This window comes from Lampris incognitus, chromosome 13 (assembly GCF_029633865.1).
Source record: "Lampris incognitus isolate fLamInc1 chromosome 13, fLamInc1.hap2, whole genome shotgun sequence".
Classification (NCBI taxonomy): domain Eukaryota; kingdom Metazoa; phylum Chordata; class Actinopteri; order Lampriformes; family Lampridae; genus Lampris; species Lampris incognitus.
The window spans coordinates 26,835,686-26,859,885 of record NC_079223.1 but is presented as its reverse complement, the minus strand read 5'-3'; the positions used below and the strand labels follow the sequence as shown (position 1 = coordinate 26,859,885).

The window sequence follows — 24,200 nt, the reverse complement described above, 5'->3', positions numbered from 1 at the left end:
GAGAGGTGGAGGTATGAACTGGAGAGAGGAGGAATGAAAGCCAGTAGGAGCAAGATGGAATATATATGCGTGAATGAGAGGGAGGACAGCAGAATGGTGAGGATGCAAGGAGTAGAGGTGACGAAGGTGGATGAGTTCAAATACTTGGGGTCAACTGTTCAAAGTAATGGGGAGTGCGGAAGAGAGGTGAAGAAGAGAGTCCAGTCAGGTTGGAGTGGGTGAAAAAGAGCGTCAGGAGTTTTTTGGGACAAAAGGGTACCAGCAAGAGTTAAAGGGATGGTTTAACAAGATAGTAGTGAGACCAGCTATGTTGTATGGTTGGAGACGGTGGCACTAACGAAAAGACAGGAGGTAGAACTGGAGGTGGCAGAGATGAAGAGGCTACGATTTTCGTTGGGAGTGATGAAGGAAGGCAGGATTAAGAACAAGTACACTACCGTTCAAAAGTTTGGGATCACCCAAACAATTTTGTGTTTTCCATGAAAAGTCACACTTATTCACCACCATATGTTGTGAAATGAATAGAAAATAGAGTCAAGACATTGACAAGGTTAGAAATAATGATTTGTATTTGAAATAAGATTTTTTTTACATCAAACTTTGCTTTCGTCAAAGAATCCTCCATTTGCAGCAATTACAGCATTGCAGACCTTTGGCATTCTAGCTGTTAATTTGTTGAGGTAATCTGGAGAAATTGCACCCCACGCTTCCAGAAGCAGCTCCCACAAGTTGGATTGGTTGGATGGGCACTTCTTTGAGCAGATTGCGTTTCTGGAGCATCACATTTGTGGGGTCAATTAAACGCTCAAAATGGCCAGAAAAAGAGAACTTTCATCTGAAACTCGACAGTCTATTCTTGTTCTTAGAAATGAAGGCTATTCCATGCGAGAAATTGCTAAGAAATTGAAGATTTCCTACACCGGTGTGTACTACTCCCTTCAGAGGACAGCAACTTTTGAACGGTAGTGTATATTAGAGGGGAAGGTTCAGGTTGGACGGTTTGGACACAAAGCAAGATTGAGATGGCTTGGACATGTGTGGAGGAGAGATGCTGGATATATTGGGATATTGCCGAATATGGAGGTGCCAGGGAAGAGGAAAGAGGAAGGCCAAAGAGGAGGTTTATGGCTGTGGTGAGGGAGGACATACAGGTTGCTGGCATGACAGAGGAAGATGCAGAGGACAGGAAGAGATGGAAACAGATGATCCACTGTGGCAACTCCTAACGGCAGCAGCCAAAATTCGTAGTAGATACTGTAGTGTGGTCATAAATTTAGGTGGCATGGTGGCACAGTGGTTAGTGTGGTTGCCTCACAGCAAGAAGATCCTGGGTTGGAGCCCCAGGGTAGTCCAACCTTAGTGGGTCATCCCAGGCCCTCCTCTGTGTGGAGTTTGCATGTTCTCCCCGTGTCTGTGTGGGTTTCTTCCGGGGGCTCTGGTTTCCTCCCACAGTCCAAAGACATGTAAGTCAGGTGAATTGGCCGTACTAAATTGTCCCTAGGTATGAATGGGTGTGTGTATGTGTGTGTGTCGACCCTGTGATGGCCTGGCGGCCTGTCCAGGGTGTTTCCCCGTCTGCCGCCCAATGACTGCGGGAATAGGCTCCAGCATCCCCGCGACCTTGAGAGCAGGATAAGCGGTTCAGTTAATGGATGGGTCATAAATTTACAAATTCTTTGTTTCTTTTGCCATGCCTCTGAACCCCGCTGGACACAGAGCCGTGTACTATAATTTAAAAAGATTACATAACATCCAAACTGTACCAATATAACAGGAAATAATACTTTAGAAAAAAAAAATGAAGGCCAACTGAGTGTGGTGTACCTGGAGCTCTACCACCCCCTGCCAACAGAGGGCGATTCCTGCAATGCTGCTGGTTTTCTTCACCTTGGGCTTGGCTGAAGATGTGGAGGGAGAAGAGGATGTGGTGGAATCTTTGTTTTTCCCCTCTTTGCCATCTGGAGAAGAAACGAAAGATCAGTTTCTGAATAAAAACCATTTCATTTAAACTTAGTGGGCATAGAACAAAAAATGATAAAAGCCAAAAACTTAAAAGAAAAAAAGGCGCTCTGGTCCTTTACAATCTGCAATAAAATGCTTATAAGGTCAATTCTCGAACCAAACAGATGAAATTATAAAAAAGTATAAAATGCAGCAGCCAAAACTGAAAAAAAAATCAGAGAATTTAATATAATAATGTCATCCTGTGACTGCTGGTAGATTTGTCACGGTGCAATGATTTTTATACCCTTTAAAAGTATTAAGCATTACTGCCTTTCACCACTAGATGGGGCCGTTCAGCTGTTGCATCTAAAAACGTGTCGAAAACGCCAGTGAAGCCGCTTTTATTCTTTTATCCAAAGGCCCCCCCCCCTTTTCTCCCCAATTGTATCTGGCCAATTACCCTGCTCTTTTTGAGCCGTCCTGGTCGCTGCTCCACCCCCTCTCTGCCAACCCGGGGGGCGCCCCGACCGACCAGAGGAGGCACTAGCGCAACGACCAGGACAAAAGTGCTTGGGAGGTTGCACTACTTTTGCGCCTGCCGTTACTAAGCAACCAAAAGCTGCGCACTGCAATGACATAATTTATCACGACACGAAATGTGACAATTGGTCTGTATCACAAGTGGTCTGGGTCTGTGGTGGTATGTTGATTTGGCCATTTCATACGGAAAGTTGCTGTAATTTAGCAGTAAGCCTCACTGACTAACTTAACTAAGAAAAAAGTCAAAACAAAGATAAATGGATTTCCACCACCGTAAATCCCTCACAGTAGCTTTACTGCTAGATTTGTCCTTGGAAGGAAAGGGTGAAACAAGTCCTGTGGAGCTGATTAGTTAATTCTTGTCACTTAACCTGTGGTGTGCTTGCTTTATTCGAAAAAGTTGAGATTTTCCCATCTCGGTATTCCGTGGATGTGCCTGAAAAAACGAGTGTGTTGCATTGAATGCATGTCGCGACGGCATCACTTTCAGCTTTGAGTGCACTTATCACGCGTCTCCATTGAAAATAATGAATTTGTACATGCAAAAGATGCAACATCTGTATGGCCCCTTAGTCTTCCTCATTGTAGTTCCAAATGCTCCTCCTCCATCATGTTGTATAACTCTTAATAATGACTGGAACTGATCTGAGGTCAGGTTGTATTTTGATACCAGCAGTTAAACACCATGTGACTGGACAGAGACACCAAATCTTCACAGTCTCTGAGCAGTGATCAGTAAGTTTGGTGTGTTGTTGTGTGTTAATTCATTTCTATTAGTTACCAAAAATGTAGCACTGGAGCAGAATCACAGACTTTTATCTTTGAAAATGAAATGAATATTTAGTAATACTGGTGATGAACACCACCAGTGTTATTTTAATGGCATATGCTATCAGGAAAACAACACACCGCGACAAGCCTAACCTAGCTGTGTGTGTGTGTGTGGGGGGTGGGGGGGTCAGTCATGTGACATGGATATGGAAAGGCCACAAAGAAGAGTTTAAACAAACCAAATCATTAGCCTCTAAACTGCTACTTACTCTTCATATCTCTGCTTCGGTTGATACCTTCTGCAAATAAAATAAATATCTTTACACAATAGAAACCGGATTGCTAATGTTAACAATTATAAAATACTTTTTAACAGGGGAGACAAGATGACTATGGTCATTATCTCTAAATTGAATACCTTTAAACAGGAGATGCTACATGGCTAAGATTAGCATTCATCTGAAACACTTTTATATTGGGCTTTTGGAGGACTCTTGTGCCTTAGGCTTTCTACAGAATCAGGATTCAGTTTAGAGACCTCTTAGTTTTATTTTGGGAGAGTAAAAATAAAATACCATATTCTAGTGTTACTGGGATTATCCCACCACTGTTTGAGACCTAAATCTACAACAGGAATAGGAATCCTGTCAGCTGGTAAAAAAAAAAGAGTTCATATGTCAGATGAACAGCCAGCCGTGGCCTTTGAACTGGACTCTTTTCTAGAACATAAAGGTGAACTAGGTTACTGGACTCACTCGATTTGACAGGAGGCTTTAGCTCCTCAGTGTCGATTCGGCTGGTGTCAACATGGACCAGGAGGTGTGTGAGGCGTCGTACCCTGGAGTTAAAGATCGCTGCCCGGCTCTTGGAGCGTCTGGCCGACTCGGCATTGTCCAGGTACTCGCTAAGCAGCCAGGAGAGAGGGCTGGGCGAGGAGGGTTCTGGGAAATGGACACAGAGTTAAAAGCTTCATTTTGTATCACACCAAGCTAATAATTCATTAGCTGGGTTTGAAACAGTCAGTCTCAGTCAGCTCCAGGATGTTGAGCCTGTGCAATTCAATATACAGTCTGGTGTACAACTCCCATGTTTTGCTTGATGTGCAGAAAGACACCCCACCTATTGCCTCATAACTCTTTACAAATAAGGCATTTAGATCATCTTACAATTACTCATTTAGCAGATGCTTTTATCCAAAGCAACATACATGAGAGTTAGTAATTAGTAGAGGGAAATGAGTGTAGGAAACTGGCACAGTAGAGCAATACAAAGTAATTGTATAATAGCCAAACGTGGGTTTGAAATCATAGGCAATGGAGACAATTTTTCAATGAAGTTTCAAATTCTTAGTTTTATCTCCTTTAAAACATTGTGATGAAGCCCTGAGGTTCTGACATCTGTGAGGAAGTGGATCAGAAAAACTGGTAGACCAGTCAGATGGTGAAGAGCCTTTGTAGCTGTATGACATTAGATAATAGCATGATACTGCTTTTATTAATGTGTGTGTGTGTGTGTGTGTGTGTGGCAGCCCACATGGTGTTATGATGCGTCTAGTGCAGCAGCGTGTAGTTGGAGGGAAGATGCATGTGTTCTTCCAACCAGCTTGTGTCCCTCCTGCCTTTAGCTTGCTGCCGCTGGCTAGCCTTTGTGGCGAATAGGGAAGCATCGAAGCGTGTAAGCCTTCCCTTGCCAGTACATAGCCTCTCCTTCACCAAGACTCCTGCCAGGAATCCCCGTGGCCACACATGGTAACTGGGGTCTTGCGGCCCCAGGCTAACTTGGCAGGGGATCTCGGAACCATCTCCTCTACAATCAAGTCATGTGGCGTTGGGAGAAGCGCACCCCCCACGCCACTTTAAAAACCATCTCTGCGCAGGTATCTTCTTCTGCTATCTGAGTCCCCGACCTCACAAAGTCTGGCGGCGATGGAGTATCCAGTGACGGGAGCAGGTCTGAATGAGCTGGGAGCTCTTAGTTCGAACTCTGCACGCCAGCGGCACAGGGCAATGGTCATTAGCAGCTGGGATTGAGTGGCAGCTGTTTCCGGCAGACCCATGCATCTGAGCAGCCCTATTTAGGGACCGCACTGCTCACCCCGTTCGGGGAATGGCCTAGAAAAGGTGGCCCAAAAATTGCCCACTCAACACTGCGCCTGGGCAGGAAACCACACCTGCTGGGCCATTCCACTATGCGGTCGAAAAACACACACTATACCACTAAGATTTGCAGCATGGAACATAAGAACACTCCTGGACGTCAGCCATGGTACGGACAGACCTCAACGCAGAACAGCACTTATTGCCAATGAGCTGAAGCACTATTGTGTGGCTGTGGCGGCACTCAGGGAGACCAGGCTCCTTGAAGAGGGCTATACATTCTTTTGGAAAGGATACCCCCTAGGAGGTCAACACATCCATGGAGTTGGTTTTGCAATTAAGAACAGTCTCTTACCCAAACTCGAAGAAACACCAGTGGGCATTAATGAGCGGCTGATGACTCTCCGCATACCCCTCGCAAAATGTCAATACATCACCTTGATAAGTGCCTACGCTCCAACTTTACCATCCCATGATGAAGAGAAAGATCGCTTCTACCAGGCACTCGATGATATACTCATCAACATCCCAAGGAGCGACAAAGTCATTTTGCTTGGTGATTTTAATGCCCGAGTTGGGAAGAACATGCAAAATTGGAATGGCATTATTGGCGCCCACAGCATTGGAAAAGTCAACCCCAATGGCATAAGACTTCTTAGTCTGTCCTTGGAACATGACCTCACCATCACAAACACCATTTTCCAACAAAAGAATAAATACAAGGCATCCTGGATGCATCCCAGATCCAAACACTGGCACCTGCTTGATTATGCTATCGTGAGGCGGGCTGATCTTAAAGATGTGCTCCTTACAAGAGCTATGCGAGGAGCAGACTGCTGGACAGACCACCATATGACCCTAACAAAAGTCAGAGTGCATGTCCGACCCTTGAGACGCCTATCTGGGCCAAAAAAGAAACCACTCCACTGCGCTAGACTATCCAACAGCGACACCCGAAACACCTTCCGTCATTCTCTAGCCGACAACTTAGTTGACATTGAACAGCTGATCAACTCAGAGTCTGGGATGGATGAAAAGTGAACCTCTCTGAGCACCACCCTCTTTGACAATGCAGCCCAATCCATTGCCTTCAAAACCAAGAAACATCAGGACTGGTTTGATGACAATGCCGGAACGATCTCCACCCTCCTGGACAACATGCATAAGGCACACAGAGCCTCCCTCAGCAACCCACCATCCCAACCTCTCACAAAAAAAATGGCAAGATCTCCGCTCTGAGGCCCAAGCAACTCTGCGGAATCTGCAAAATGAGTGGTGGATTTTGAAAGCCAACGAAATCCAGGCTCATGCAGACAGGAACGACATGCGTGGTTTCTATGATGCAGTTAAGGCCATCTATGGCCCCAGAAACTGCTCCCTGACACCCGTTAGGTCTGCTGATGGAACAACTCTCATCAAGGATCAGGCCCTCTCAGTGGAGCGGTGGGCTGAGCATTTTAACACCCTACTCAACCAGCCCATCCCAGTGGACTCAACTGTACTGGCAGAGCTCCCTGAACAGCCTACCTCACAAGACCTAGACCTCCCACCATCTTTTAAAGAAATCCTACATGCAGTCAAGACCCTGAAAAACAACAAAACCCCTGGACCTGACAATATTCCAGCTGAAATCCTCAAGGAGGCTATCTCTGTACGAGGGCACTGTATGTCTATATCCTTCAGGTGTGGAGTCGCGAGTGTGTCCCCCACATTGGAAAGATGCCAACATTGTGGCCATTTATAAAAACAAAGGAGACAAATCCATCTGCTCCAACAGTAGGGGTATTTCACTATTGGCCATTGCTGGAAAGGTTCTAGCAAAGATCATGCTCCGCAGACTAACACTCGCAATAGCCGAACGGGTCATACCAGAGTCACAATGCGGCTTCCAAAAGGATAGAGGGACCGTTGACATGATCTTTGTCACACGCCAGTTCCAGGAGAAATGCCGAGAACAGCACAAGGATCTATATATAGCATTCATAGACCTCTCAAAGGCATTTGATACAGTTAACTGGGCCCTGCTGTGGCAAGTCCTGAAGAAATTTGGATGTCCACCCAAGTTTCTCACCATTCTTGGACAGTTTCACTCAGGAATGATGGCCCGAGTGATAGTGGGGAACCACAGTTCTGAGCCTTTTGGTGTGCAGACTGGAGTCAGACAAGGCTGTGTGCTAGCCCCAGTCCTGTTCAATACCTTCTTAGTCTCTGTTACAACACTGTTACGAAGGAGGTTGGAGAAGCAGGCTGGAGTTACCATTGACTTCAGGCTCGATGGAAACCTATTCAACATCAGGAGGTTTCAGGCACCCACCAAGCTGACCTCTGAGAACATTATTGAGCTACAGTATGCCGACAATTGTGCCCTGGTAGCTCACACACCAGAAGCCCTACAAAACACTCTGTCGGCAGTTGTAACTGCATACAGGAGAATGGGACTGATTATCAACACCCAAAAGACAGAGGTAATCTGTCAGTTGACTGCCGGCTTCCCAAACCACCCAACAACTTTCACAGCAGAAGGGCCACTGTTCCTGCCTTCAAATATCTGGGAAGTATGCTATCTGACACCTGCACAATGGACGATGAGATTCAGCACTGCCTCAAACAAGCCTCAACATCTTTTGGTCATCTAAGGAGAAAGGTTTTCTAGAACAGCAACCTCAATCTCCACACCAAAGTGCTTGTTTACAGAGCAGTGTGCATCTCCACACTACTCTATGGATGTGACGCATGGACCATCTACAGCCACCATCTCAGAAGCCTGGAGGCCTTCCATGTGAAATGTCTCCAGAGGATCCTCGGCATTACTTGGGAGGACAGAGTGCCACACAGAGGTGTTGGAGCGGGCAGGCAGCTGCAGTGTGGAGATTACCCTAAACCACCATCAACTCAGGTGGCTTGGGCATGTTATTCGCATGCCCAGCGAACAACTCCCACGTAAAGTCCTCTACAGCCAACTACGCCTTGGTCAACGCACTGCTGGTGGGCAGAAGAAGCGGTTCAAAGACCAAATGAAGACCACACTGAAAAGATGCCAGATTAACCCCTCTTCTTTGGAGGAACTTGCTTCCTGCCACACAACCTGGCACTCTCATGTCTCAGAGGGAGTGAAGTATATGGAAAACCAGCGCACACAACACCGTGTAGCAAAGCGTGCGAGAAGGCATGCTCGCAAAGCTACCCCTGCCCCCTCCAGCACCACTTTTACATGCCCGGTCTGCAACCGCAACTGTGCATACAGGATCGGACTATTCAGCCACCAAAGGACTCACAAATAGGAGAAGATGGTCATCATCAGACACGATGGACAACCAGCAAGCAAGCAAGCAGTGTATGCGTGTACACATACCTGACTGAGTGATACTGTGTACTATTGGGGTGATAAGGGCCTCCCAGCAGGTTTTACCCAGAGCCTCCGCTGCCTCCGCATCAGGCAGGAAGCGATCAGCAAACATCTGTTCATGTTTCAGGGCGCTGTTCAATCTAAAAGACCAACACACACATGGAAATGTGCGCAAGAACACATGCATACACATGAAACCACACGCATGCACACACACCTATCAGCAATTTGGATTTAAATGCATCTGTAGGTTTTTAAATTTATCTTACATAATGCTAATAGCAATAATCATAACAATAACAGCAATCGAAAGATGAAAGATGGTTATCATTATGATGACTCATTACTTACTGATAATACAAATATCAAATTAAAATGTAAATAATTACAAAGGATTCATGATAATAATTTAAATTATACTTGTTGAAGAGCTGCAGCAACTGGCTCGTCTCCTCCAGGACCTCCTGACACCAGGTATGGGCCTTGGTGCTGTAGAATAGGTACGTCCGACAGCATAGCTGCTCCTTAAACACAGGCCAGAAGGTGGGCTTTGGGCCCAAAACCTCAAACCCATGGACCCGTGTGTCAATACCGCCCTAGTGGAGAAGAGAAGAATCCTGGTTAGATTATTTCAAACTGATCTAAAACAAATACAGTTTAAAACCATTTAGGCACAAAATGAATTGCAACACAAAAACAATATTGTCAGCCAAGATATGTCATATGCACTCTCATTTAAAAAAGTGACATAACTATTACAGACAGCTGCATCTAGATTTGAATAACTTCCGATGATTTTTTTTCTTTTCCAAAATGGATAACGAGTTTTCAGTGTGAGGATTGCTCACCTAAAAAAAGAGATTTTGAAATGCTTTTGGCTCGTGAAATTCTCCTTTAAACCGGGATCATTACCACAACAGATCTAATGTACAGAACAGCAAGGATTTGACCAAACATTCTTCAGCTGAACAATCTTTAGCAGGTTTTTAAAGATGGTGGAGCCTCTTTTGACAAAATCCTGAGGCTGGAGCTATGAACACCTCCTGCTGTTCTTAAGACACAAAACCATGAACCCAGACTGGCACAGAGATCTGTCTGACCTGCTGACACCTCTTGATCCGGATCTGGATGATGGACCAGAACCGTGTCATGTTTTCCAGTAAAACCACACGGCTGGCAGATGTAGGAACATTGACCTGGACACAGACAGCAGGACACATGGAGTTAGTTACAATTACTAAGATTTACATACAAACAAAAATAATTTGTCATTCTTTCTATCGCTGGTGTATTTAAGACAATATCTAATCCATGAACATCAGATCCTGCAGACTTGAGTAGTATTTTATGTGAATGGTTGGTGTCTGGTAGGACTTTGCCAGGAAAAATGATAGGATGCATAGTGTTTTCCATCATCATCATAGCAGCCAAATGAGGAAGCAGGCAGGTAGTGTTGAGTTTGAAAAGAAAAAGTGAAGTTGTTGTGTCTAACAAGCAGATATGACAGAACAAGCTGGTAGACCTTTACCAACAGATAGTACAACATCAATAAGTGAAACTCAGGTTCAACCAGGTTTTTTTGGTTGTTTTCTGACACAACAGCACTGCTTACTCTCATTCATTTGGAATTGAGCTCAGAAAACACTCAACTTGCTAACACCTACATAGGAGACAGGAAGATAAACTAACTGATGATCTTCAATACTAACGCTTTGATAAGTGGTGTCATTTGATTTGATGTTTTTGGACCACGTCAGCTGTCACTCTGTTTAAATGGTTAAGAGCTCATTCTAACAAATATGAAGTTTATGCTAAACTTCTGATTTTACCCCGGTGTCTAAATTGAAGTTGAACTGCAAACATATTTCTTTTTCTCCTCCTTTCTCCTCTTTAAAGAACCCATGACGGAGTTCATAACATCCGTTTGGTTTCCATCACATTACTCAATAACAAGTGCAACATTTGATTTAGGTTCAACCCTGAATGAGATGAGGGAAACGCATCCAGTCAGCAAAGCAGGAATTTGCCTGGAGGCTCTACATCTACTAGCACTACTACCTTTTTTAGCTGCTCTCATTAGCGTGTCACCACAGCAGATCATCCGTTTCCATCTTTCCTGTTCTCTGCATTTTCCTCTGTCATGCCAGCCACATGCCTCCCTCACCACATCCATAAACCTCATGCCTCCCTCACCACATCCATAAACCTCCTCTTTGGCCTTCCTCTTTTCCTCTTCCCTGGCAGCTCCATATTCAGCATCCTTCTCCCAATATACCCAGCATCTCTCCTCCGCATATGTCCAAACCATCTCAATCTTGCCTCTCTTGCTTTGTCTCCAAACCGTCCAACCGGAACTGTCCCTCTAATATACTCATTCTTAATCCTGTCCTTCTTCGTCACGCCCAATGAAAATCTTAACATCTCCAACTCCGCCTCCTGTCTTTTCATCAGTGCCAGTCTCCAAACCATACAACATAGCTACCATCTTGTAAACCTTCCCTTTAACTCTTGCTGGTATCCTTCTGTCACAAACCACTCGACAATCTTCTGCACCCACTCCAACCTGCCTGCACATTCTTCTTCACCTCTCTTCTGCACTCCCCATTACTTTGAACAGCTGACCCCAAGTATTTAAACTCATACGCCTTCATCACCTCTACTCTTTCCATCTTCACCATTCCGCTCTCCTCCCTCTCGTTCATGCATATGTATTCCGCCCATGCTCCTACTGACTGTCATTCCTCTCCCCTTCCTCTCCAGTGCATACCTCCACCTCTCCAGGGTCTCTTCAACCTGCTCCCTACTCTCGCTACAGATCACAATGTCATCTGCAAACATCACAGTCCACGGAGACTCCTGCCTGATCTCGTCCATCAACCTGTCCATCACCACTGTAAACAAGAAAGGGCTCAGAGCCGATCCTTGATGTAATCCGACCTCCAACCTGAACTTAACCGTCATTCCAATCGCACACCTCACCACTGTCACCCTGCCTTCATACATATCCCACACCCCTCCTACATACGTCTCTGCCACTCCTGACTTCCTCATACAATACCACACCTCCTCTCTTGGCACCGTCACATGCCTTCTCTAAATCCACAAAGACACAAGGTAACTCCTTCTGACCTTCTCTACACTTGCTCAACATTTCTCAAAGCAAACCGCATCTTGTAGGCACCTTGTAATGCTGTTTAGAAAGGTGCGTATCCTTTTCTTTTCCATACACAGGATATCAAGACAGAGATCTGATCTGAGATCAGCCTCCTGTGCTCACCGTGTTCAGTTCTGTGTTGATGTTGGTGGGATCGTCTCCTCCGAAAACCAAGATTCGAGCAGGCATGTAACTGGAGTCTTCACTGGCCACCAGCACCGCCAGTTGTCTGTGTGACACAAACACCATCATGGACACGTTCCTTGAATTAATACGACTATCAGGGCTCCAGAGTGTGACCAAAAATCTGTCAAGTGTGACTAAACATTTTCATTGATCGCACTAGTGTGGCCTGAAATTTCGCAGGTGTTATGTGTGTGCATGCATGTCTGTGTGTAAAACGTTATTTTCCCCACCAGCATTCTGCAAAGATCCTACTGCACCCTACTCTGCCTCTGATTGGCTCTGACCCTGGTATTCTTACCCTTACCATCTCATTCCTCATGCCTAAACCTAACCAATCTAACCAACGAGGGCAACGAGTACTAGAGTGGATCTTCGCGAAATGTAGGTGGGAACAATAAGGCATGTGTGTATGTGTGAGACCGCACCCTGTACTCCTCAAGTGACATCACAAATTAAAACAACCCGGTAATTCAAAATGAAGAGAACTATTGATTACTCGTTGGTCAAGGCCTGACAAAAAGGGCAACGCTTAAAATGTATAATCGCATCGCTAAAAGGCGCAGTGAAAGATTTTTGGGGGCACCTAAATTATGTGCTCGTGCACCGAAGTGAAAAAATTAGATACACTACTCCAACCAATGTAAAAATTAGTCTAGAGCCCTGACTATTAAGATTATGAGCTGCAGTTTGACAGCAAAAAAAAAAAAATCAAATTTATTTCAAACAATCTGCCATTTCCTAAACTCAGCTTTTCAGAATTGCTTTTAATGTGTGATTAACGTGTTGTGTTTTTGATGTCTTGCTTTTCGGGGTGCAAATCACAAGCCTGGCGGCCTGTCCAGTGTGTCTCCAAGCCTGCCACCCAATGGATGGACAATATTTTATCGATATTTTTGGACAACGATACCATATTTGGTGATAGCAAAAAGTCTGCTAAGATACGATTTCGATTTGATTCAATTCAGGGTCCTCGGCCAATATGAGATAATATCATATGTCCGTTTAACACAATCAGTTACATTTATATCAACTCACAAAAAGCAACTAAAATATGACTTGACAATTTTATTAGACATCTTCCAGACATTTAAATGAACAACAATCTAATCGTTTTAATAAAAAGACTAAAAATAGACCTGCTGTTTTTCACTATAACGTGCCACATTTCTCATGAATAAGTGCAAATGGAAATAAAACTCAGTTAACTTAAAGAGCCCTTGAGGAATTATGGATATAAACCATGCACATCTATGCTTCATCGCCTTGGACTTACAAGGTTCTATCTGTGTGCTCAGTGGTTTAAAGATGATTGAGCTTTACATTTTTCACATCATAGGCAAATCTTTAAGATGATGATGTGGATCGACAGGGCTGTGACGATATGCTTATCTCCCAATTCTATGCTATCATGATACTTGGGTGCCGATTCGATATGTATTGCGATTCTTAAGTATTGTAATTCTACAAGCATTGTGATTGGATATTACGATTTATTTTTGTTTGCTTCTTTAACACTAGACCATGGGGAAAAAGTTAAATCATACACTTCTAGAGACTGTATATCATGAGTCATATTTCCAAAACCACATAGTCAGTCTTTGTGAGTTTTATTTCAGCAGAATCATTGCAATACTGCACATAAAAGTGGTAAATAAATACAGTGCCTTGCAAAAGTATTCAAATCCCTTGACAGTCATCACTAATTTCTGGATTATAAAAGATATAAAAGATACTCACACATCTGTTCCTGAACAATATAATTTTTGTGAAACCACAAGCTCTAACAACATGTTCCCAAAGCCAAAATAAGTTATGTTTCGCTGACATTTCTAAATATTAAAAACTAAAATATAGTGCTTGCATAAGTATTCAACCCCCACATATCAATATTTTGTAGGGTACCCTTGTGCTGCAATAACAGCCATGATTCTCTTGGGGTAACTATGTACAAGCTTTGCACATTCTTCTGGAGTAATTTTTGGCCATTCTTCTTGGCAGAATTTGTACAGGTCTTGCAGGTTGGTGGGCAGGCGCCTCTGGACTGTGATTTTCATTCTGTGCCACAGATTTTCAATGGGGTTGAGGTCCGGACTTTGACTTGACCACTTCAAAACATTCACCTTTTTGTCACTGAGCCATGCCATTGTTGCTTTAGCCTTGTGCTGAGGATCATTATCCTGCTGGAAGGTGAACCTTCGCCCAAGTTTTAGCTTTATGGCAGACTGCAACAGGCTTTCTTCCAATATTTCCATGTATTTAGCTCCACCCATTCTTCCCCCAATTTGAACAAGGTTCTCAGTGCCTGCAGATGAAAAGCAATCTCACAAAATTATGCTGCCGCCGCCATGCTTCACTGTAGGGAGGGTGTTTTTAGGGCATGAGAAGTGTTAGGTTTGCGTCACACATAACGCTTTGAGTTTTGGCCAAAAAGCTCAACTTTCATCTCAACTGACGACAAAACCTTTTTGAATGAATGAATGATGATTTATTTTGAACATGTAAACAAGCAGGATATAACATACAGATAATCCATTGCCAATAATCTTAAGTTATCAACAAATCCACACATCAAACTCAGCGAACAAATCTCCATATATGTCAGATTATTTGTTAAATGTTCGAAAAGGAGTAGGAGGAAGTGTACACCTATTTTTTCCCTACCCCATCTCACCTACTTTAAGTTAATTCAGCTACTATACATTACAAAAAGGACAAGAAAAAAATGTATATATAACAAAAATATGACAAAAGGAAAATGAAAAAATGCAATAAGGAATGTTTGGAGATAAGTAAAACTTAACACAACTCTTCATCGTCCCTTTATCTCTTGCAAATCAGACGTTCTGTAGTTCTTCTTGAATGGTGTAATGCTTGTACTTTGTTTGAGGTTCATGCTAAAACTGTTCCGACAATTTTACCTCACAGATTGAAATGTCCATGCTCTTCAAAGTTGTTCGTACACAATTTTTGAGTCAAATTCTTCAAAAGCTACTTTTTTCCAGATTTTCTGAAGTCAGGCTTCTTTAGTGTCATGCAAAAAACAGTCTAGACTCAATTCTGAAAATATTGTTATCAATATGATTTTATTCCTGTGATGGCCTGGTGGCCTGTCCAGGGTGTCTCCTCGCCTGCTGCCCATTGACTGCTGGGATAGGCTCCAGCATCCCCACAACCCTGAGAGCAAGATAAGCTGTTTGGATAATGGATGGATGGATGGATAATTTCTTGAAGTTTAATTTCCCCCTCAAATTATAGTCCCCTTCTCTATCTGAGAACATTTTTTGTATATTAATCAGTAGTAGATTGTTTCTTGCTTTGAACATTATTTGTCCTGTGTTAAATTCTACTAAATCCCTGAACTTCAAGGCACTTGACTTTGAAAATAGCTTGTTGGTGTGTTCACAATATCCTATATTATTAACTATCCTTATGGCTCTTTATAGTATACATAATGGTTGTAGGTTGGTTTTGTAGGTGTTACCAAATACCTCCAAACAATAGCTCAGGTAAAATAAATGAGCAATACAGAGGTTGCAATGATTTATGATCCAGAATGTGGCTTGCTTTTCTCATGACTACAATGCTCCTTGCCAGTTTTGCTTGCACATATGTTATATGTGAGGTTTCCAGCAGATTTTGTTGTCTAGTATCCCATCTAGAAATTTATTTTCATATACTCGTTCTAGTTGGAAATTGTCTATCACTACTTTTACTTTGGTATTTATTATATGATTTCCAAACAACATAAACTTTGTTTTGTCCAGATTTAAGGATAGTTTGCTTTTGTCAACCCACTGTTTTAATTTTTCCATTTCTATTGTGGTCACCTCCAAAAGCTGCTGTAACTTTTCACCAGAACAAAATATATTCATGTCATCAGCAAACAGAACAAATTTCAATATTTTTGATATCTTGCATATACCATTTAAGTACAGAATGAACAGTTTTGGACCTAAAACCAACCCCTGGGGTACGCCACAAGTAATCCATGCATGACGATTTATGTTCACCTATCATTACAAACTGGTGCCTGTTACTTAAATAGCTTCTTAGCAACGTCCAGTTACGGCGAGGAGTGGTGAGGTCCGCAACTTTTAAGCTCCGCTGCTAGCATATACTAATTAAGCCTATGATGCTAATCAGAAATTTATTCAAAGATAAGCAATGCGTACATAAGAGTACTGGGATTCAAAAATGCCACGAAAAGAAGACAAAAAGGACAATAAGAAACTACAACACGAGGACAAACACTTGAAGGGTGAAAAAATGAGTGATGCCATGACTGCCATAGATGTCGGCGATCTTGACAAAGATGGGGAAATATTAAAACCAGGCAAGAATAGTATTGAAGATATTATGAAAGCCATAATGCCCTTGAAAAGTGGACTTTATAAGAAGTCTGATGTCGTGCAAGCAGCAATTACAGATGTAAAAAAGCAGGTACAGGAATGTACAGGCCACATTGCATATGCAGAACAGCGGATTTCTGAGGCTGAAGACAATGTTAACAGGCTAATATTCAAAGTCAGCACATAGGAAAATACCATTAAAACTCTCACCAATAAAGTGAAAGACTTGGAATGCAGGAGCTGACAGAACAACGTGAGATTGGTGGGCCTACCAGAGAAAGCAGAGGGCCGAGATGCAGTTACATTTCTGGAAAAAATGGCTGCCGGAGGCTTTGGGACTGGAACCACGGGAGGCTCTGGTAATAGAACGGGCTCATACAATCAGTGCCCTGCCAAACAACGCCTCGGACACGACATGTCCAAGGACAGTTAGAGTTGTATTCAAAATAATAGCAGTGTGTGTAAAAAAGGGAGTAAAGCTCAAAATCCTTATAATAGCTTTTATTTCCATACACGCAAATTCATTGGGAACACTGCACATTCTATTCCAAATCAAAACATGAACAAAAAATTTATCAAATTTGTTATTCCTTTAGAGAAAGTGAAGAAAAAGGAACATTAGGCTGTTCAAAAAAAAAAAATAGCAGTGTCTGCATTTTTCTTTACAAACTCAAACATTTACTGTATGAACTGAAAAATGCTTGAAAATTTAGCTTTCCTGTGAATCACTGAACTAATATTTACTTATATAACCACTTTTTTTCAGAACTGCTTCACATTTGTGTTGCATGGAGTCGACCAACTTCTGGCACCTGTGAACAGGTATTCCAGCCCAGGACGATTTGACTACGTTCCACAATTCCTCTGCATTTCTTGGTTTTGCCTCAGAAACAGCATTTTTGATGTCCCCCCACAAGTTTTCTATTGGATTAAGGTCCGGGAATTGTACTGGCCACTCCATAACGTTAATCTTGTTGGTCTGGAACCAAGATGCTGCTTGCTTACTGGTGTGTTTGGGGTCAATGTCTTGTTGAAACACCCATTTCAAGGGCATTTCCTCTTCGGCATAAGGCAACATGACTTCTTCAAGTATTTTGATGTATTAAAACTGATCCATGATCCCTGTTATGTGATAAATAGGCCCGACACCATAGTATGAGAAACATCCCCATATCGCGATGCTTACGCCACCATGCGTCACTGTCTTCACGGTGTACTGTGGCTTGAATTCAGTGTTTGGGGGTCATCTGACAAACTGTCTACGGCCCCTAGACCCAAAAAGAACAATCTTGCTTTTATCAGTCCACAAAATGTTGCGCCATTTCTCTTTAGGCCAGCCAATGTGTTCTTTGGCAAATTGTAACCTCTTCAGCGCATGTCGTTTTTTCAATAATGGGACTTTGTGGGGGCTTCTTGCCAAAAGCTTGGCTTCACATAGGCGTCTTCTAATTGTTACAGTACTCACAGGTAACTTTAGACCTTCTTTGATCTCCCTGGAGCTGATCATTGGCTGAGTCTTTGCCATTTTGGCTATTCTTCGATCCATTCGAATGGTAGTCTTCCGTTTTCTTCCATGTCTTTCAGGTTTTGGTTGCCATTTTAAAGCATTTGAGATAATTTTAGCTGAGCAGCCTATAATTTTCTGCACTTCTTTATATGTTTTCCCCTCTCCAATCAACTTTTTATCAAAGTACGCTGTTCTTCTGAACAATGTCTGGAACGACCCATTTTACTCAGATTTTCAGAGAGAAATGCACTAGAACCAGCATGTACAACATTTGCTGCCTTTGTCCTTAAATAAGGGCCACCCATTTGACACCTGTTTTTTCACAGCTGAATGACCTCCCTGATTGAACTCCACACTGCTATTATTTTGAACACGCCCCTTTCAATTAATGATTCAATTACACAGAATCAGCAGCATGCATGTCATGACTGTTGGGTCTGCTGGTTTTCTATTACTCTAATACACCTACTAGTGAGATATTTGCCATGTAGAAATATAATTTCTACCAAAAACAGTGATTGATCTGCCAAGTGATGTTGAACTATTATTTTGAACACAACTGTATTATTGAGTTTTTGAACTTCAAAGACAAGGAACGAGTACTGAAGGCTGCCAGAACCAAAGGAAAAGTCCATTATGACAACAAACAAGTTCGTCTGCGTCCAGACCTCTCTGCCGGTGTACAGAGGATGCAGTGCGGCTATGATGAGGTACAAAAGAAGCTGCGAGACAAGAGGATTCATAAGCACAGAATCATCTTTCCATCATGGCTCCTGGTGACACACAATGAGAGGTCTCATACTTTCCAAACTCTGACTAAAGTGGACAAGTTTCTCCAGTCTCTGAACAATCAAGATGGACCTGACAATGGGATGCTACGCCAGGAAAGAGTAACAGCAACATTGGTTTATATAATTTCCACTGAAAAGAACTATTTCATTTCTTTTTCCACTCCCATGGCCAAAATAAATGTTTCATATTGATTGCTGCTGACTGTGGATTTAAAACAGATTGGAAGAAAGTAGAAACACTGACATTTATCTATCCAGTACTGAATAGTTGGAATGACATTTGTTCACATGAGACGTCCAACCCATCATGGACTTTGTGGTCAACAGTTGTATTATTTGATTCTTTTGATATTTTCTCCATCCTTAAGCTTGGGCTTTAGGTATGTGGATATTTATGTTCTTAGGCTCTTCAACACAGCCCTTTGATTACTATGTACAGGTTGCAAATGTTGCATAGGTCATTAATACAACCTTACGTTTAAGGGAATAATTAAAAGAGATAGACGCAGTAGTTTCGTTCATAAGCGGTAGTTAAGAGTGGGAGGGGGGTGTCCACAGGACATGGCATTTGAGGTGGGGTCTTTTCGTCTTTTTTTTTCTGTGGGTGTTGGTTTTTTTCTTTTTCTCTGGGTGTGCTTTCATCAATGCATTCTATCAAAACAATTCTATGGATATATCATATAACTTTGTTAAAAGAAACACTCAATGGTAGGGAAAGTGCTCAACAAATAAGGAGCAAAATAATCCAGTGAGTCAAGTAAATTCTTTATGAGACAGTACAGGCCTGTTTCATTTCATAAGCAATCATCAGCTGTCAATAAAGCTACTTGAGGAAAGGACATACCATTTACTGCCTCGTCATGCACATCACGTGCACAAAGTCCAATGTGGAAAGGATAGGTGCAACATACAAAAATTCAAAAGCACATGATCACTAATGGAGGTGAGACTTTCAAAATTCAAAAACACGTGATCACTAATGGTCCAATGGGGGGGGGGGTTGGTATTTGTCTATTGTCATGATTTATTTATAATTACAAAATAGGCGCTTATATCTATGTCTGCAACTGCTGGCCAATTCATTATTCAATGTGGACATTTCTGGTTTGCAAATGATACAATATTTTTTAGTTAGACATAGATTGCACATTTTACTGCTCGTTGAATATGCCCTGTTCTTTTGAGAGGATTTTCCAGATGGTTGAATAATTAACGTTTCTGTCCACCAATGATCGAATATAATGGCTTAAAGATGTTACATTCTTTAAACGGTTGTTCCTAAAGCTACACGTGTGCATTAAACCTCTTTTTGAATGTTCCCTCTGTTAGACCGACGTATGTCTCAATTTTTCTGTTGTCATCTCTCGTCACCGTAGCTTGGTAGATAACTCTCTTCGACTGGCATTTTCCTTCGAGGGGGCATGAGTCGTTCACACGGCAGTTGCAGCTGGGGGAGTCCGGTTGTGATGAAGGTGTCACTGATTTGTTCATGATTCTTGTGTTGTCGGACAATATTATTTGTTGAATGTTAGGCATGCAGCTGTAACTAATTTTGATGGTGTTCCTACTGAATATCTTCCTTAGTTGACAGTCCGAGGGGGTAAAGCACTTATCCAAAAGTATAAAAAAAAACTGCTTACCGATGTTTGTGGCCAAGGTATCACTGTAGGGTGGGTTGTACCAGGTGATGTTCCATTTTCTGTTACGTTTGTTGATTTGCTGGCAGTCAGTATTTAATGGTGGGTTGTATTTAAGCTTAAAATTGTAACTGCTCTTTTGTAATGCATCTTAGTATGGGGGTGTAGCTTCATTGAAGATGGAAACATTAGATGATAATTTTGAGAGTCTTCTATTAATGCTTTCTGGGATGTTTTTCAAGATGGAGGGTAGGCGGTTGCTTTCTCTATGGACATGCTGCAGCATGTTGTTGGGCTTAATGTACGGCTTGTATGTGCCGTTCCTAAGGTCCATTGAGATGTCCAGAAAGTCAATTTGTTTTTTGCTTGCTTCAATTGTGATTTTTAGCCCATTATTTGAGAATATTTTGCTGATTGTTTTCTTAATTTGCTCAACCTCTCTTGGTGTTTTGCTACAAATTGCTAGCCCATCATACCTATAGAGTCCGACATTGATGTCTAGGTCCTGTAGTTGAGACAACAAATACATTCCAACTAGTTCACAAGTTTCCGCCCCGTCGAAGCTGCCCATGGTTACATCAAATTTACTACTACCTCTTCTCTGCCATGGGTTTCCACTGTGGTACAAAAGTGATTCCTTTGCCTGGTATATAATGTCTCTGTCTTGCTCGGATATCACTGTGTGTTTTGCAGCAAAATCAATGGCTTTGGATAGTAACTCTTTGCTTATGGAGTGGTAGAACTCACAGATATCAAAACATATGAATTTGCAGTTCTTCTTGTCATCTATATTCCTAAACCATTCTAATACTTGGTCCGTGTTTTTCCATTGGTTTACAGGGAATTTTTCGAGAATTGATCATTCATGTTTTCGATGATCTTTTTTTTTTAATTATCTTTCCGATTTCCGGTTTGGTGGGGTTGATCAGTCTACATGTTGGCTTGTTTAAAAAGTTCGGTTTGTGGTCCTTCAGGGTGATAAAGGCTTGCTTCCAGGCAGTGATATCAATGCGGTTGTCTAATTTTAGGTCCGAGGCAATTATATTATATAACTAATTAATCTACTCATATATTTTCGTAATGTGTGTGGTGTTAGTGTGTGTGTGTGTTAGTTGGTGTAGATAGCGGGACCGAAAACTAAAGCACTTATGATCCTAATTCTTTTTGGAGGTGGTAGGTATTGTCTCAGAGAGTAAGGGGAAAATCCCAGACAATTAAAATTATGCATAATTATGCATAAATGTGCAAAATATGCATTTTTCTAAAAATGGCTAAAAACCACTTTTATCGGCATTTCAGATGATTCTGAGCATCTTTGATTTTTTTCACCTAAAAAAAAAATGTTCTGGGACTTAGAAATTTTTTGGCATTATGCAAAATAAATGCATTTTTGCAAAAATGCACTAATGATCCTAATTTTTTTTGAAGGTGGTAGTTATTGTTCCAGGGAGGACCAGAAAAATAGCAGAAAATTAAAATAATTATAATATTTATGCATAATATGCATTTTCTAAAAATGGCTAAAAACCACTTTTCTCGGGATTTCAGATGATTCTGAGCATTTGGGGGGAGGGAGTTGGAGTGGGGGGAGAACCCCGCCACATTGTAGCGGGGTTCTTCTTCACTCATATATTTTCGTAATGTGTGTGTGTGTGGTGTTAGTGTGTGTGTGTTAGTTAGTTAGTGTAGATAGCGGGACCGAAAACTAAAGCATTTATGATCCTAATTCTTTTTGGAGGTGGTAGGTATTGTCTCAGAGAGTAAGGGAAAAATCCCAGAAAATTAAAATTATGCATAAATATGCAAAATATGCATTTTTTAAAAAATGGCTAAAAACCACTTTTCTCGGCATTTCAGATGATTCTGAGCATTTGGGGGGAGGGAGTTGGAGTGGGGGGGTAAACCACTTTTCTCGGCATTTCAGATGATTCTGAGCATTTGGGGGGAAGGAGTTGGAGTGGGGGGAGGGTTTAGGGGCAGGGGGAAGGCGGTTAGCTGGCAGGATGAAGAGGAGGGAGATTTAGACGAGTGGATAACCAAACCGCTACATTGTAGCGGGGTTCTTCTAGTTAATTATATAATTAATTAGTTATATAACTAATGTCTAATAGTCTTGAAGTAAAAATTACCTCATGGAACTGTAGGGGTTTGAACAAAATAAGAAAGGTTAAACAAGTGATGAACAGGATAAAATTCTTACGATCAAGAAAAGTTTTCTTGTCAGAAACCCATCTGCTGGGTGGGGATATCTCAAAAATAAGAAGATGACAGGGGTCAGGTTTCGTCTGCTCCCTATACCACCAATGCTAGAGGAGTTATGATACTGACACACAAGTCTGTCCCACAGCGGATCCAATATACGTATAGTTAGAGACCCTGCTGGTAGATATATCATGGTTCAGGGTATTTTACTATTTGAAAATATAAATTTGGTCAATGTGTACGGTCCAAATGAAGATGATCCTAAATTCTATAATAATCTGTTTCTGAACATCATTACAGCAGTACAGTTCTATCTGACCATGCAGCTATATCCTTGGTGTATAAAGATACTAAACTTGTGAGAGATCCCCCGAGGTGGCGCTTCCAACCGGCATGGCTTATGAACCCCACGTTCATAGATTTATTTATTTTTATTTAATCAAACTGACTTATATTTTGAATGTAATACTTCCCAAACATCTGCTAGCACAAGATGGAAGGCATTCAAGGCCTTTATGAGGGTCAAATAATTTGTCTTACTAGCTCAAAGAAAGAGTGCACAACTTGAAATGAAGACAATTGATGAGAAAATTAAAAAAAATTGAAACAAATCTCTACCAAAACAAGCCTAGCTCTATAGATGCACATGCAAAACTACTCCTACTTAGATCACAGTATAATGAGCTGTCAGCTAACAAAGCAGCTGGCAACTTATTAAGGCTCAAACAGTCTTATTATGATCAGGGGGAAAAGCCTGGGAAACTTAGGTCTATTAACTGTATTGAAGCTCAAAAAGGTAGAACTATAGTGGACCCTAGAGAGATTACTGAGCCCTTTAGGGTCTTCTCTGAGAAACTGTATAACTCCGAGTGCTCTTCCAGTCTGGATATCCAGACGAAGAAGGACAGGATTAGGAATGAGTATATCAATAATAATAATAATAATAAATTAAACATATAGCGTTTTTCTCAACACTCAAAGTCACTTTACAATAAACGGCGGTGAAACAAGACAACAGATAAGATATTAGAAGGACAGCTCAGGTTGGACGGTTTGGAGACAAAGCAAGAGAGGCAAGATTGAGACGGCTCGTACATGTGCAGAGGAGAGATGCTGGGCATATTGGGAGAATGATGCTGAAGATCAGGGGTGCACAAAACTTTTTTGGTCTAGTTCTCAAGGGAGCACCTGGAGATGTTGCTTGGTTCTCAGTCTTTATGTGGCACGGTCATCCTACAAGCTGTCATCATCACAACCCTCCGGACAGCTCTCCTCACTTTTTTCCTCTCTTTCAAACATGGCAGATGACGATGTAGGCCTACTTCTTTCTCCCTGGATGAGTCTGTGATTAGCTATTTGCATCCATAAGCCAACAGCTGGCTTCATGTCAAAAGTCTCTGTCGTCATCTTAGACAAGTGGATGTGCACCAGGGATGAGAGGCAAGAGTCTGACAGGCGGGATCTGTACTTGCTTTATTATTTTACTACTACTTTCAGCTGCTCCCGTTAGGGGTCACCACAGCAGATCATCTGTTTCCATTTCGTCCTGTCCTCTGCATCTTCCTCTGTCACACCAGCCACCTGCATGTCCTCCCTCACCACATCCATAAACCAGCAATTCTTACCTTATGCCTTCATCTTTGCCTCTTATATTGCCACCTTTATTATCTTACTGGA

At 42.1% G+C, this 24,200-nt stretch overlaps 1 protein-coding gene across 6 annotated transcripts in view; it reads right to left on the bottom strand.

Annotated features, from left to right (window-relative positions):
* The window catches only part of LOC130122616 (cullin-9), a 268,978-nt gene that overhangs the window by 96,736 nt on the left and 148,042 nt on the right, over positions 1 to 24,200 (bottom strand). For 5 of the 6 annotated variants that reach the window (XR_008811248.1, XM_056291554.1, XM_056291556.1 and 2 more), the window contains 7 exons: positions 11,975 to 12,080; positions 9,798 to 9,893; positions 9,118 to 9,293; positions 8,704 to 8,837; positions 4,011 to 4,196; positions 3,525 to 3,554; positions 1,825 to 1,958 (listed from right to left, as the gene is read on the bottom strand). Coding sequence is in view for 5 of the 6 variants with exons in the window: in XM_056291554.1 (XP_056147529.1) it covers positions 1,825 to 1,958; positions 3,525 to 3,554; positions 4,011 to 4,196; positions 8,704 to 8,837; positions 9,118 to 9,293; positions 9,798 to 9,893; positions 11,975 to 12,080 (862 nt within the window). In the remaining variant the exon portion in view is untranslated. The remainder of the gene's footprint in view (positions 1 to 1,824; positions 1,959 to 3,524; positions 3,555 to 4,010; positions 4,197 to 8,703; positions 8,838 to 9,117; positions 9,294 to 9,797; positions 9,894 to 11,974; positions 12,081 to 24,200) is intronic. The other variant, XM_056291555.1, reaches the window with a different exon arrangement.